Source organism: Cibotium barometz, chromosome 57 (assembly GCF_041138505.1).
Source record: "Cibotium barometz isolate CiBa-2024 chromosome 57, ASM4113850v1, whole genome shotgun sequence".
Lineage (NCBI taxonomy): Eukaryota > Viridiplantae > Streptophyta > Polypodiopsida > Cyatheales > Cibotiaceae > Cibotium > Cibotium barometz.
The window spans coordinates 15,150,272-15,165,070 of NC_141102.1; the positions used below are offsets into that span (position 1 = coordinate 15,150,272).

General features: G+C 40.6%; 1 protein-coding gene across 4 annotated transcripts; it reads right to left on the reverse strand.

Moving 5' to 3' along the window:
* Positions 1–312: 312 nt before the first annotated feature.
* On the reverse strand, positions 313–4,601 carry LOC147606474 (protein-tyrosine-phosphatase MKP1-like). 4 transcript variants are annotated; one of them, XM_086792145.1, is made up of 6 exons: positions 4,390–4,558; positions 4,132–4,222; positions 1,793–4,018; positions 1,461–1,681; positions 1,190–1,330; positions 465–1,086 (listed from the first exon to the last, which is right to left on the reverse strand). In XM_086792145.1, the coding sequence occupies exons 3-5, from the start codon at positions 3,984–3,986 to the stop codon at positions 1,274–1,276; spliced, it is 2,472 nt and encodes an 823-aa protein (XP_086648271.1). In that variant the 5' UTR covers positions 3,987–4,018; positions 4,132–4,222; positions 4,390–4,558; the 3' UTR covers positions 465–1,086; positions 1,190–1,273. The 4 variants fall into 4 exon arrangements, with proteins under 4 accessions (XP_086648269.1, XP_086648270.1, XP_086648267.1 ...); XM_086792143.1 differs by having other exon boundaries at positions 313–1,086; positions 1,461–4,018; positions 4,390–4,601; XM_086792144.1 differs by having other exon boundaries at positions 313–1,086; positions 1,461–4,015; positions 4,390–4,522.
* Positions 4,602–14,799: the final 10,198 nt, after the last annotated feature.

A 14,799-nucleotide genomic window follows, 5' to 3' on the forward strand; every position in this document is an offset into this window, starting at 1 on the left:
TGTTTCAACTTTGTAACTCAAAATTTAGTTTTCCTTAATCAACTAGGTTTCTGCACACATCAATTCTGTTCTACATTATTTCCTAACTTCACTTATAGAAACACCTTAAGCCCTTGAATTATATTTAAGCTTTTTGTTTAAGAAAAAAAATGGTGATAATGTCAATAAAAAGTGGTGAAAGCATTTAATTTTCCAACGACGTTGCATTATGTATCAAACTTTGCATCCAAACCTCAATTAAGCACATTGGCTAGTTCCAGAGGTTGGTGGAACATATGAGAAACAGAGAAGACAGACACATTAGGCCACTCATTATTAATATTTGGATGGTTTTAAAGGTCCCATGATAAAGCTTGAATTTCCTTGCAACATAGCCTGAGGGATGAGGAATTGCAGGAAGAAGAAACGAATGTGGGAAAGGCAGAGCAGCCCTCTTGTAGACTGCATCAGTTTGCTCTTGTGCAAGATCTCAACCTCAAGCACCAGGTTAGAGAGAACGCATGTCTCAAAGATTGAACAGTTAATGTAAACATACATGGTTTGAAGAGTTGAACCCATGCTCCTGTTTGAAGAATATTCAATCTCACGAACCCAAATACTACTTGTTGACTTTGTTTCAAGAGGAACTCTATGATCAGCAGGCAATAAACAATCTTCCTCTAGAACAAAAGCTGAAGCACATTGATACACTTCTATTGATCCATTTCTTCCATTCAGTGAAAAAACAAGGGGATCTTTGATAAGTGGCTATGTGAGCAAGAAATGTTCTTCCCACTCATGCCAAGCTTTTCACAGTAAAGATGCTCGGTTTTTTTTCCTGAGCAAAAATTGTTGCACCCCTAGGGCGGCTATAATGGTGGTGGATCAAAAAGATTAGATTGCCATTTTTAAGCTTATGAACCCACTTTTCCAACAGCTCAAATTGTCCATAATGTACAAAAAAGGTACTACATTTCCAATGCGAGATGTCACTTCTTCTGTGAGCTAGTTGTGCAGCCTCACATGGTTCCCAGTCAATAACCGACAGCAAAGCTCTGATTTGGTCCTATATTGAAGAGGCTGATTATGTCCGCCGTTCACTGCTTCCTGCAAGATGAAAACACAGAGTAGTTACATGGAGCAGATCCAAAATAGGAGCAAGACAACTTGCTGGCCATCAATTAATCTTTGTCTGGGATCGTGCACTTACTTTGGGCACTCAAAATCCTAGAGATTGGCTAGCGGAAACCCTTCATAAAACCCTGGAACCTTTGGTTTAAGTACATGCCATGATTCAACCCTGATTAAATGTCTCCCAGAATTCCTCGGGTTCTTGCCCTTCTCTTACAACCTGCTTATCAGAACATCAGATTAATTGACTCTATATAAAACCTTAATTGTTGTGCAAAAAGTATAATCTTATGCAATGTAGTGCAAATCAAATTGGTATCAGGTAACGCAAGCAAATGCCATGCACTTACCTTGATCGGAACATCAGTTGGGAGCTGCATCCGGTCAAGAAAATCCTGCCCTACTTGATGCCATGTTGCCTCTTCTTCACTCCTAGAACTCTCATTTTGATGTCCTTTGTTTGCTGCAAGCTGCCTTCCCACCCAAACATGAACCCCAATTCCCTGGTCATTCCCTCTAGGATGGCATGCTGCTTCCACCAAAACAAACACAGCCCTTGTATCCAGATCATCTACATCAAACATGTCAATCCTCTCAAGTCCCGGCCACAAGTATAAGAAAGCATGCCCAACCTCTGGTATTGACTTGCAAGGGCTCCTTGGACCCAGATGTTGAGAATCACCTTGTGCAGGGGTGCTTCCGATCTGCAAGTCGTTTTGACCCTGATCATCTCTTGCAGCCCTATCTGAAGATTGCATAGAAGAGGTGGATGATGGTGGCTGCAGCTGTGCAGCCATGTGATCTTCGATCCCAGCCAATCCCTTGCACATTTCTCCAAGTGCCTGGAACCTGAAGTTAGTATCCTCGTTCTCTTCAGCACTCTTATCTGCTCTGTACTTTTCTGTCATGACTAGAGGTGGCAGCTTAGGTTTTCTTGACATGCCTCTAGGTGCTGGAGGGGGGTCATCTTCCAAACCTGGCAATCGAAGGGAAGGTGGCACACTACCTCTTCGTTGAGCCAGAGAGGAGGTTGGGCACTTGTTTGCACATTGAGCAGATAAAGTCTTCATGGGAAAAGGGATAGACAGACTGCTAATAAATGGATGAGAAGGGCTGATAGACGATGATATTGGAGCAGAGTTGGTTTGCGGAGTATCCGGTGACAGATTTCCCAAGAGAGAGATAGGAGATGCAAAAGGAGATTCAGAGCCAGCAGGGGCAGAAGAAGACGTCGAGGTCAAAGAGAATGGAGAATAATGAGGTGATGATGAACCCATGGAGGTATCGGGAGACAAAACATTGACGTTTGGCTTTTCAGAAGATGCTCTCTCCTTAGCTGATACTAGCTCCCCTAACAAAAACTTCCTCCGCAATAGGCTCCAGCCGTCTTCCCTTGCAGGAATTCGTGTTGGGATAGTACCCATGCCTACACCCATGAAAGGCACCGGTGGAATCACCCCTCCAAGTCTAGCTGTTCGGTACAGATCATAGTCAACATCATGACATGGCACTTTCCTGTGGCCTACACCAAGCTGTCTGACTCTTTCAACTTCACCTCGGTTAATTCTTTGTTTTTCTGCCTGAGAATTGGACTGCAGCACGTGACAGTCTTCTCCATTGTCTTCACTCAAACACTCAAGACCCGCACTGGTACACTCACCCCGAGAGACGGAATAGTTGCTGAGAGACTCCCAAAACTCTGGGCCTTCATGGCCTTCAGCAAGAACCTGAACTGGACCTTCTGCTCTCTCATATCTGACTACCTGACCTGCTGCTTCCTTTGCTGCTTGGGCCATTTTTGGATCACAATCCTGGCCTATCCACACAAAAATTGCACATGGTATATGTATGACAAATGCACCTCGCGAGTCCAAAGATCCTGCTCCGGGGTTGTTTACTGCCTTGGGAACAAGATGCAAAGGATCATAAGGCGAGTGGGGTGCAAGCCTGTACATTCGGAGCACCGAGGTGGGACTCATGGGAGTGGCATGCACTCTCTTCTGGCACTGCAACAACTGACACGCAAAACCCATGTTTGGATTAGTGACCCCTCTGGCTGCCTTGACATCTTGGAAGGCATCTTCAAAGCTGCTGCGCTCCTGCCACATCAAATATGCAATTACTAAGGATGTAGAGCGTGACACTCCTTGGCAGCAGTGGACAAAAACCCGCCCACCTTGCTCCCTAACCTCCTCAAAATAGTCAAAGACGTCATAAAGCAGGCTTGTGATATCTTCACACGGGCTGTCTTGCAACCATAATGTTTTGTAAACTAGTTCTCGCTTAAAATATTCGGGGCATACAAATCCCACACAATTGAGGACATGTGTGATCCCATTAGCGCGCAGGGCCTCCCGATCTCTGGCAACAGCATCGCTCCCAAGATAGATGTGGTAATTAGCAACCCGGGAGCACTGCTTATCAAAGTGGGCGAACTTGTCCCGTTTCAGCTGTATTTCTGTAGGTTCCACAACGGCCCGCTGGACAGAAGCCAAGTCAAGCTTGATGTCGGGCCCAGTCTTCACTCTCCTGCGTCCAGGCGTGGTAGGGGCAGTCCAGTCACCAGTGTCATCCAAACCTGCACTGGGCCATTCTTCAAGGCTTCTTCTGGCTATGGACAAGGGCTGGAGGGGGGGGAGAGAAACCCTAGATCTGGTGTTTTGGTTGTGTTCTTGTGAGCGTGGTGTGTATGGCAGTGCCGTGGCATCAATAGGGGAAGCTGAGCCTCCGCCGCATCCTCCCTCTGAAGGGAATGGATGCAACTTGGGGCTGGGAGGAGCAGAGTGAGAATTCCATGTAGCAGATTGCCAATATGTTTTGCGGACGTTTGGAAACCTGCAATCCACGGTACCAGCCTCCAGTTCTTTGCCCACCATGCCTCTGCTGGGCCGAATTGCTCGTGCTGCTACTGCAAAAAAGGCAGCCCCGCGTCAACAGGGTTACGAATTGTGTTTCAACAACTGCCGGTAGATCTGAACTAATTGAGATTATGATAATTAACACGAGGTTGAGAAAACTTACCTGGATCGGCCTCTGTTGGACAAATCTCCTCAGACAGGAGGCTTCATTGTTGCGCTGAAAGCAGACAAAACTGCCCGGGTGCGTGGAAACCCTAAAAAAAGCAGAGAACTGTTCGCAAACTGTACAGAGCTGTCTGCAAACCCTAAACCCGCAGAGATAGATAAACTGCAGAGATCGTCTGCAAACTCTACACAGCAGAGATCGTCTGCAAACCCTACGATTGTTTGAAAACGCTATGAACAAAAAAGCAGAGGCAACCTGTAGTTGTTTGCGAAATTGCGAACCCTAGGAAAGCAGAGAAATTGTTTCGCAAGCCTGCAGCTTTCCCAAGAGAAGGCTAAGTTTCTTGTGGAAACTGTCTTCACGGCGACCTGTTCTCTACACAACCCTATGGAGTTTAGTTGTCCAGCATACCATCTAGAAGAAATGAACCGCCGGATTTGGCAGCCACCGCCAAATTTGGCGGCCGCGAACGGTCAAACTACCCCACCAATGCCTACACACAGCCCTGGGGACGTGGCCGGATGACGTGGACTACCTCCACCAATTTACACCATAGAGCAGGGTCACGTGCCGGCTGCACGATGCATCCCGTTGTCGTCGATGACCCACTTCCGGGCAGTCGTCATGCCCGTTTGGCCTGTCATTTTAAAAGGAGAGAGTAGCCTATTTGATGCCTACACACAGTCCTGGGGATGTGGCCGGATGACGTGGACTACCTCCACCAATTTACACCACAGAGCAGGGTCGCATGCGAGCTGCACGATGCATCCCATTGTCGTCGATGACCCGTCTCTGAGTGGCCGTCATGCCCGTTTTTGGAAATTTCGGCCTCGTGTCATTTTGAAGGAGAGAGTAGCCTATTTGAAAAAAAACACTCTTGAACGGATATTCCAAGTAAACAACTCTCAACGACGATCGTTATTGCACTCCTTGTTAGAATGCCGAAGAAATGTTATCCACTCTCTTAACAACCACAAGCCACCAATGTCAAATTGTACTCTTCAATGGCAAGATCTCCATACTTAAGTCATTTGATTTTCTCGAGAAATCTCTTTTTGGTCTTTACCTAACACTAGACATTATGAGGAGTGGGTGCATGGTTCAGTTATAATGTTTTTCGGTCAATCATCAAGGAATCTAACTGTGGAGGAAATTCTATGTATTTTTTTACCATTTTTTATTTTACCATTCTATGTATTTTTTTTACCATTTTTTATTTTTAGAAAATAGATTTGGTGTAATTTATGTTCTAATTCAAACATATTGCTTGTGTAAGTATAGTTATTGTTCATGGTAAAAAGTCAATCATCATGCAAAGCAAGGGTGGAGATTTGTTTTTTTATTTTTATTTTTGTAAGTATAGTTATTGATTATAATTAAAAGTATGTTATTTTTTTATGTAAGTATAGTTATTGATCATAGTAAAAAACTCAATCATCAAGCGAACCAAGGGTGGAGATTTATTTTTGTTTTTGTTTTTAAAAAATTTGGATTTGTTGTACATATGTTTTGATTAGTTTGTGTAAGTATAGTTATTGTTTTACAATAAAATCACTACATAGAGACTAATTTTTACAACTTATTTATACACCAATGTTGAGCTCCACTATGCAAACGGCCCCACTTACGCGATACATAAGATTGTGCACCCTAACTTGTTCTTGGAACAACCCGGGTATACATGTGCCACCTTTTCTAGTACCAAGCCTCGAGAATTTTCAACCCGTATAGTATAACCCTTTGTTTGTGGACCTAGGGTGCAAGTGATAGCTTCCTCATGTTGATGAATCCCTCATCTCCTTCTTCTTGAAAGGTATAATGGGACCTGCTTATCAAGACAAAAAATGTGGTGTGGTAATATCTCATTAGCAAATTTAGGCTGTGGTGCCCCTAATCTACAAAAATCAATACATGCTAGCTCAGCCTAGTAGAAGCCTAAAATTGCAAACTAACCTTTTTCCACCCTTTTTTGGTATCCGCTCATTGCTTCTTTTTAAAGCTACCACAGTAATGGCCTCTCCACCACTCTTAAAGAGGTTTGCTTCCTAGCTTAGTGTTGTCTTTCACCCCTTCAAGAAGTTTTGCTAGCCCACAAGGCCATGGGACCACACTCATGTTTCACGATAAAAAAGTCTTCTTGTTTGACAAAAGGGGCATGTTCTTGTCCTCTAATCTTGAAAAAGCAGATGCATTAAAGACCAAGATTTCCTATAGCCTTTTATTATGTATTGTTAAATTTTAAATTTATATACTTTGTGTCACTCTTTTAGTAATAATCTAACCAACGTTTTTCTAAACTAGATTGTTGACTAATGTCAATATATATTGTAGGGTCTTCACTACCTTTAATTTAACAAGTATATGGGTATGATCCACCTTATTTTAGTGTATGTATGTGTGTATGTGTGTGTGTGGGGGTTGCTGAGATATCAAGCTCAACTACTAGTGTTGCGGATATTGATGACCCACCTGGGTGATAGCTATGCCATTGGCATGGTTGGTGAGATTATGTTTAATATGCCGCCATTGGATGACAGGCTGTGTAATAACCATATTTGGGTTGCTAGAGTATAGCATAGTTATAGTGCCAGCTCATATAGTCGGGTTTACACTATGGATCGACCATTATATGTTATAGTAGGAAAGTACTTTCCCTTATAGTATGTACTCTTATCTCTTTAGTTTATGGTTGTAGAGAAAAAAAGAAGATAGCAAAAAATTCAGCCATTCATATCTCTCTTGTGTCTTTCTCTCTCTTGTGTGTGTGTTTGCTTGTAAAAGGAACTCAAGCTCTCCCTCCCTCCCACATTCTCTTTATGGTATCAGAGGTCTGGTTCGTTTGAGAGAGCTGAGGAGACAAGCAAGAGGCAAGAACAAGGCAAGCAATGAAGCGGTACATGGATAAGGATATTTTCATCTTTTTCCCTCTTTGATTTTAGAGCAACATCATCAGAGCTATAGGCAGACACAGTGAAGTCATTGTCTTAGATTGAGGCATCCTCCTAGGTGAAGGAAGAAGACCATATTTCACATCCACCTTGGGCTACCACACCTCCAAGAGGGAACTCTACACATTCACCTACTGGGTGAGCAATAGATCACAACTGCCGTAGGGTACTTACCAATGCTTTGATCTTGAGTCCCTTGAGGCCTCCAAGCTCACTCGTTAAGCTCCAAACTCCAAGCTCCACCTCCACGCTATCACCATGGAGTCACTCACACCCTTGCATAGGACAATCACTCTCTCTCACTCTCTCTCACACAAGCATGAATCATATAAGCATAAAAGAGGCACAATGCTAGAATGCTCTCACTCCTTCAATCTCTCTCAAGTCACAAAGGAAAAACTCTCAATAGCACAAAGGTGATTGTGTCTCTTCATTATGAGAAATGCCTTATATACAATTGTCCCTTATTCACACTTGAGCGCCCAAAACTTACTTACGAGGCCTTGGGGTGGCCAATATCTCATAATGTACAACTTTTATAGTGCCGTTTCATGACACTTATTAATGTCCTCAATTGAGGATCATGTTTGTTAATCCAAAATGGGATTAACATCCCCCCCTTCCTGATGTAGGTTCTGTCCTCAAAACCTATTACCTAGGTCGGAAGACCTGGTCACAGAACTGATGTCAGATGCCCTCTTGCAATTACTTGTTGAAAGACTTGATTTCAAATGATGCCCTCTTGCAATTACTTGTTGAAAGACTTGATTTCAAGCCACTCATGGAGAGGTTGGATGTCATCAACCATACCTTGAATACTAGGTTTGAATTCATGACTACCAAGATTGGGGCTATTGAAGACCAATTGGAGCAACACCATGAAGATGCTATTGGTGGTATGCATGGGAGCAAGTAGCCCATGCACGAGGCTTCTCATGTGGTGGTCATAATAAGGAAGGCAAGCAAGCTATGCAAGAGGCTTGTCATGGTGGTGACAAGTAAGGCAAGCAAACTATGCAAAAGGCTTTTACAAGGGCTACCTCTGATAATCCTACAAAGAATGCCTCAAGTGGATTCATGGCGGAGGTAAGGAGACCTCTCATGAGGGAAATGAAGTCTACATCCTTCCAATCCAGTCCCTCTCAACTACATGGGAAGCAACATACATCTTGGTCTACACATTTGGAACCAACCCTTGGAGAACTTAAAAGAGTATCTTCACTTCCCAAGGGAAATCAATCTTCTATGTTTAAAGAGGAGTTGTATTTTGATGGTGATGTGATTGAGCATGATTGGGAACATATGTCATTCACCGAAAATCAAAGGGAAGCTCATGATGCATGGATGGAAATGCCTAACTTTCTCAAGAGGGAGTACAAGGATTTTGCACAATTCTTGGGATCATACGTACAAATGCAAAGGTACAAACCCTCTAATCATTTCATGAGAATGCATCATCTACCACTTCCAAGGATGTTAAGGATAAGATCTCTATCTTCAAATTCAAGGGTGAAGGATCAACCGTACATGAATTGGAGGAATGAATGAACAAAATGGAGACATGTTTTTAGCTATATCCAAAGAATGAGAGGGATAAAGTGCAGTTTGCATCCTTACACTTGGAATTTTATGCCCATCAATGATGGAGACATTTAGTCAAATAAGTGACTACACCACATACTTGAGAGGAATTGAAGAGAGAGATGAATATGACATTTGTTTCGCCTTTGGTTCTTGACCGATACCATGAAGAATGGTATGAGCTCTCACAAAAGGGCACATTAGTTAGAGAGTACAAAAGGTTCACGAAGCTCTCTATGTTTATGGATGGAATCAATGAGGACATGAAGATGAAGAAGTTCGTGCATGGTCTAGATTCCTACATCAAGGCGAATGTCTCGGCACAAAGACCTAGCACCATCAAAGAGGCTATGAGGTTGGCGGAGATCTATGAGCTAAATTACAAAAAATCTCAGCCCAATATACCCTCTCAAAAACCATCCAATATTTCTTCAAATGTTGGACAAAGCTTTCCTTCCACAACACCCACTTTTACCTCTAGGTTTTTATCATCATTTGGAGGTGGACATCCCAAAAGTGGAGTTCAAAATGATGCTAAGAAAGGCAATGGTTTTGTCAAGAAGACTTTCAACCCTTCAAGAGGACACAAAGGATAGATGATCCTAAGATTGAAGAGTTGAGGAGTAACCCTTCAAATGCAAAGAAAAGTGGTCACCCGGGCATGTTTGAAAGTTAAAGAAGATGGTCTCCACTATGATTCTTATGGATGAAGAGGATGATTCAAAGAAATCTCATGAGGTGGAGGAATATAAAGATTACATTGAAGAGGCACATGATGAAACTTTGGAGAATCACTCTTTCATCCAAGAAGAGGATGAGTTTCCATTTGACCCCACAAATTCATGCAAGTATTTTGAGCGATGATACATCCAAAAGTGCAAAAAACGTAGCTTGTGTATGCTCTATTTCTCAAGAGATTTTGGCGGGATGCAAGAGCTCAAATACTTTGAGATTAGTGGGAACCATTAATGGGATAGTTGCACACATTTTGGTGGATTCCGGGAGTACATGTAGCATCGTTAACTCTAAATCCATCAACTCTCTCAAGTTCTCCAAATGGAGCTACCCATAACCTTCCAAGTGCAAGTGCAAATATTTAAGCTGGAATTGTTCCAGCTTTCTGGTGATCAACTAGGCCCAGTCTTCAGAGGGGGAGAGAATTCTCAGCACCCACTTGGCAGCCATTCTATTAGCCAGATTAGACACGTCTTTGATTCCAAGGTCCCCTTTACCTGTATCCAAACAGCACCATTCCCACCTGACTTTAGGGATTTTCCTGATCTAGGGGTCCTCTCCCCATAGATAGTTCCTGCATAACCTTATGAACTGCTGAAGATCAGAGTCTGGCGGTCTCCAGCAGCTAAGAAAGTAGGAAGTGGTTGGTCCAGATATATTTGAAGTGTGGACATATAGACGTCTTGCGATCAAGACATATTCAAGAGGGAGGGATCATACCTCTAGCCCTCTTCACTATGTATATATTGCACTGGAATTGATCATTATTCTACTTTTAATGGTTATTTCGACATGCTATAGGATCCATTTAGGAATTTGGTTATGTTTCGTCCCGGGTACCAGGGAAAAGAGTTCCTAGGCTCCCTTGCCAGTGCTTCAAGCAAAATTCAAGATAGTCACACCACTTACACACCCAATATGAAATTGCCTTATTCACAGATTCAGCTATCTTTAAAACAATCTTTTAATGAAACCATAGTATCACTAATCATAATCTCCCAAAATATCCAGGTTGAATTCTAATTTCCAATCATTCCTTCATCGGTGTATCTATGGCATTATTGGCAACCAGAATGCTCACCATCTGTCCACTCAGGGGCCTTTTCAATAGTTCCTAGCTCATAGTACCTGGAAATATATTCACTTATAAAAATCCAGATGGACTCTCCGTTGAAGATCAGCAAGATCAACCAACAGATCCATATAAAAGAGCCATGGACTTATCGGTTGAGGACCACCAAGGTCAAACAACCAGATCCATGCCCGAGTTCAGAAAATAACTCTAACACCTTGTTCCATTTTCTTCCTCGACGCACGCGTGGGTATCTTCAGCCACCCACAGCTCGAGCACTGTATACTCAACACCCTCTAGGATCCTTCGCAGGTCACCTAGCGCTTCACTCATAGGCCGCTTCCTTGGTCCCTCATCCATCGTACCGGAAGCTCACCATTTAAATCGAACCGAGGCTGGTCAAGACCTCGGCCGACCTTGCTATGCGAGACGTCCTCTGTTGACTCTGTGTCAGCTGTTGCAACTTTATCACTTTGGTCTCCACCACGACCTCATTCACAAGATGGTCAAAATGCTTCCCCAACATTCTTGACATAAAACAGTCATTTAAAAACAGGTCTTAAATATAGTTTCTAACAAACTCTCATCTTTTCACATCGTTCCACCTCATTTTTCATTATTCCACATTCTTCTAAATCAATTCACTTTACTTAATCCACATCCAATCATATGTATTCTCATCGTCCTTCATCCAATCACATCATATTACATCTCATCACATCTATCCACATCTATCCTCATCACATCTCATCCATTCTCATCTACCCATATCCACATCACATCACATCACATCTATTCACATCAAACTCTCAATTCAAAAATCAAACTCTATGCTAGTTAAGCTAGAGGTTAAAGAAATGGATTTTTAATGCTAATAAAATTATGATAAACTTATGATTTAATTCCATAAATTAGAATTAGTTCTAATGATAGTTATTCTATCATATTGGTACTACAAAGTCTTATTCTTTTCAAAAATATTAAAAATTATCAATAATAGCAGCACTATGGTAAAATTTTTAGAAATTAATACATAACTCATTTTTATGCATAATGTGAAAAGAGGACTTCCTACCATATTCTAGGATGGGACATCCTATGCTAAAAGAATGATTTTCATCACATTCTTGGAAAACTAATTTTTAGCATTTATGCATATTAAGAAAAGAGGAATTTTTGGTATTTTTATTTTATGCAAAAAGAGAAATTCCCATGATAATGGAGATCCATGTAATTAAGTGGAAAAAGAGAAATTTTGGTATAATAAAATAATGAATATTTTTATTTAAAGGAGAATTTTAGATAAATTTAATTTATGCAAGAGAAAATTTAAATGATAAAAGAGGAATTCCCATGACATTTGGAATTCAAACATTTAAATGGTAAAAGTGGAATTCATGGCATATTTGGAATAATGGATTTTTTTATTAAAGAAAAGAGGAATTTTAGGTAAATTTATTTTATGATAAAAAAGGAATTCCCTTGACATTTGGAATTCAATCAATTAAATGCAAAAAGAAGAATTCCCATGATATTTGAGATCTAGGAAATTAAATAGAAAAAGAGGAGTTTTTAGCATTATGAGTATTTATCAAAAGTGGAATTTTGAGCATTATTGGGAAATATGGGTAGAATTGATTTTTGTAAATCCCATGAATCTTTTACTCAAAAAGAAGAATATTGAATATATTTCACTTGAGAAAATTGAGAAAGAATATGAAAATATCCCCGTTGAGAAAAAGAACCTTTACTTAGGCCAAGCAATTGGCAAGAATATTAGAAAAGTCCCATCAGTATTATCAAAAATAGAAAATGTTACTAAATGTGAAATGGATGTGGATGTGAATGAAGAGGTGAGAATGAGATGTGAGGATATGTGAAAGGATGTGATATAGATGAATGTGGATGTGAATGAAGAGATGAGAATGAGATGTGAGGATATGTGAAAGGATGTGATATAGATGAATGTGGATGTGAATGAAGAGATCTGAGCATGAGATGTGAGGATATGTGAAAGGATGTGATATAGATGAATGTGGATGTGAATGAAGAGATGAGATTGAGATGTGAGGATATGTGAAAGGATGTGATGTGATGTGATGTAAATGAATGTGGATGTGGATGTGATAGGATGTGATGTGATGTAAATGAACGTGGATGTGGATGTGATAGGATGCGATGTGATGTAAATGGATGTAGATGTGGATGAGATGTGATGTGATGTAAATGGATGTGGATGTGGATGTGATAGGATGTGATGTGATGTAAATGGATGTGGATGTGGATGAGATGTGATGTGATGTAAAGCGATGTGGATGTGAATGTGATGAGATGTGATGTGATGTAAAGGGATGTGGATGTGAATGTGATGAGATGTGGATGAAATGTGATGTGATGTGAATATATGTGGATGTGAATATAAATGATTGGTTGGATGTGGATAGACGTGCATGTGGATGGCTGGATGGATGTGGATGAATGAGATGGAATGTGTATGGATGTGATGAGATATGGATGTGATGTAATAGAATGTATGTGATGGAATGGGATAGATGTGAATGGATGAGATGTGATGTGAATGTGATGTGATGTGATGTGAATGGAGATAAATGTGAATGGATGTGATGTGATGTGAATTGGGATAGATGTGAATGGATGAGATGTGATGTGAATGGATGTGAATTGGGATAGATGTGAATGGATGAGATGTGATGTGATTGGAATCGGGATAGATGTGAATGGATGAGATGTGATGTGATTGGATGTGATGTGATGTGAATCGGGATAGATGTGAATGGATGAGATGTGATGTGAAGGGATGTGATGTGATGTGATGTGAGTCAGGATAGATGTGAATAGATGAGATGTGAGTCAGGATAGATGTGAATAGATGAGATGTGATGAGAATGGATGTGATGTGAATCGAGATAGATGTGAATAGATGAGATGTGATGTGAATGGATGTAATGTGATGTGATGTGAATCGGGATAGATGTGAATGGATGTGATGTGATGTGAATGAATGTTATGTGATGTGATGTGAATCGGGGTAGATGTGAATGGATAAGCATCATTTGAATAGAGAATTGGTCATAGGAATGACCATTCTTTTGGGGGGAGAGAGATATACATAAAGAACATCCTAAATTAAGCATAAAGATAAACTTTTCTTAATCATTCATATTACAACTCTTAAGAAAAGCTTGATTTGCATTATAAATACTTAATTAGAAACTTCTCAAGCTTGAGAGGGGTTGAGAAGTGAAAACATTGAGAATAGTAGAGAAAAACCATGAAAGTACATCTTACCTCTTGATTTTTCTTACTTCTTTATCACATAGAAGGAAGCCCCCAACCAATCAATTGGTTTAGTGTGTTGAGAAAAAAGCCCCAAGGATTGTTGAAGAGAGAGAGAAGCTCCACTCTCTCCAAAAGTAGAGGATTTTTAAGGGATAATAGAAACTATCATTATTTTAATGTAATACTGGCATGGTATAGCTCAAAGATGAGAATACAAAAGAATGAGTATCTATTTATAGGTTAGAGAGGCCAATAACTGAGTCCAACTAAGTTCTAAAATTTTCCGGCTTCAATTTGGCTGAATTTGGACAAGATTTGGACCAGTTTGGCTCCCTTTTTTATTTGGTTTGATCCAGGAGAGAGGAGAAATAAAAACATCGCAATTTTTTTGAATTAAAAACTCATCCACAAGTGTGAAATAGGCGCCTACCTTAAAGTCTCCCCCCTCCTTACCAAGGTGTCAAAAATGTATCATTATTCCAAAATATCTCATTTTTTTTAGTAATATCTCATAGTTTTTAACTAATAAACCTTGTACTCAGTCAACTCTTCATCTTATGTGAGCATTTACTCATTTTTTGGTATTTTCTTTTATTCTTTGGATTTATCTCACCCCCACACTTGGATTAATCCTATTGGCCCATAGAAACCTTAATTGGACCATAATCCAAAAATTTCTGAAAATCTAGACCCTTAGGCTAAGGTCTCTTACATCATTTTTTATTGATTCCTAATGCACATTGGAAAGTTTATTTTGAACTTTTGTTTTAGGGGAAACCATTTTAGACACTAGGAGGATTTTTATATCTAAAAATATCTCAATTTTAGATTATCTCTCTCTAGACATTTTCTATCTCTAGGCCAAAACAGGGTAAAACAAGATCTTTCTCCTATTTCAGAGGGGAATAATTTCAAGAACAGAAGGGGAGGTTCTTACACCTTTACACCTCAAAAGCTGGAGGGAGGAATCTTACAAGGGTGATGAGGAGAAGACGACATTAGGACCGAAAGGGGATTGTTCCACTTTAT

Bases quoted from the DNA above. Each gene is read 5' to 3' on its own strand.
- LOC147606474 (XM_086792143.1), bottom strand. From the start codon at position 3,986: ATGGTGGGCAAAGAACTGGAGGCTGGTACCGTGGATTGCAGGTTTCCA. The intron at 1,331-1,460 runs GTAAGTGCATGG...TCTGATAAGCAG, and splicing joins CAACTGATGTTCCGATCAAG to GTTGTAAGAGAAGGGCAAGA.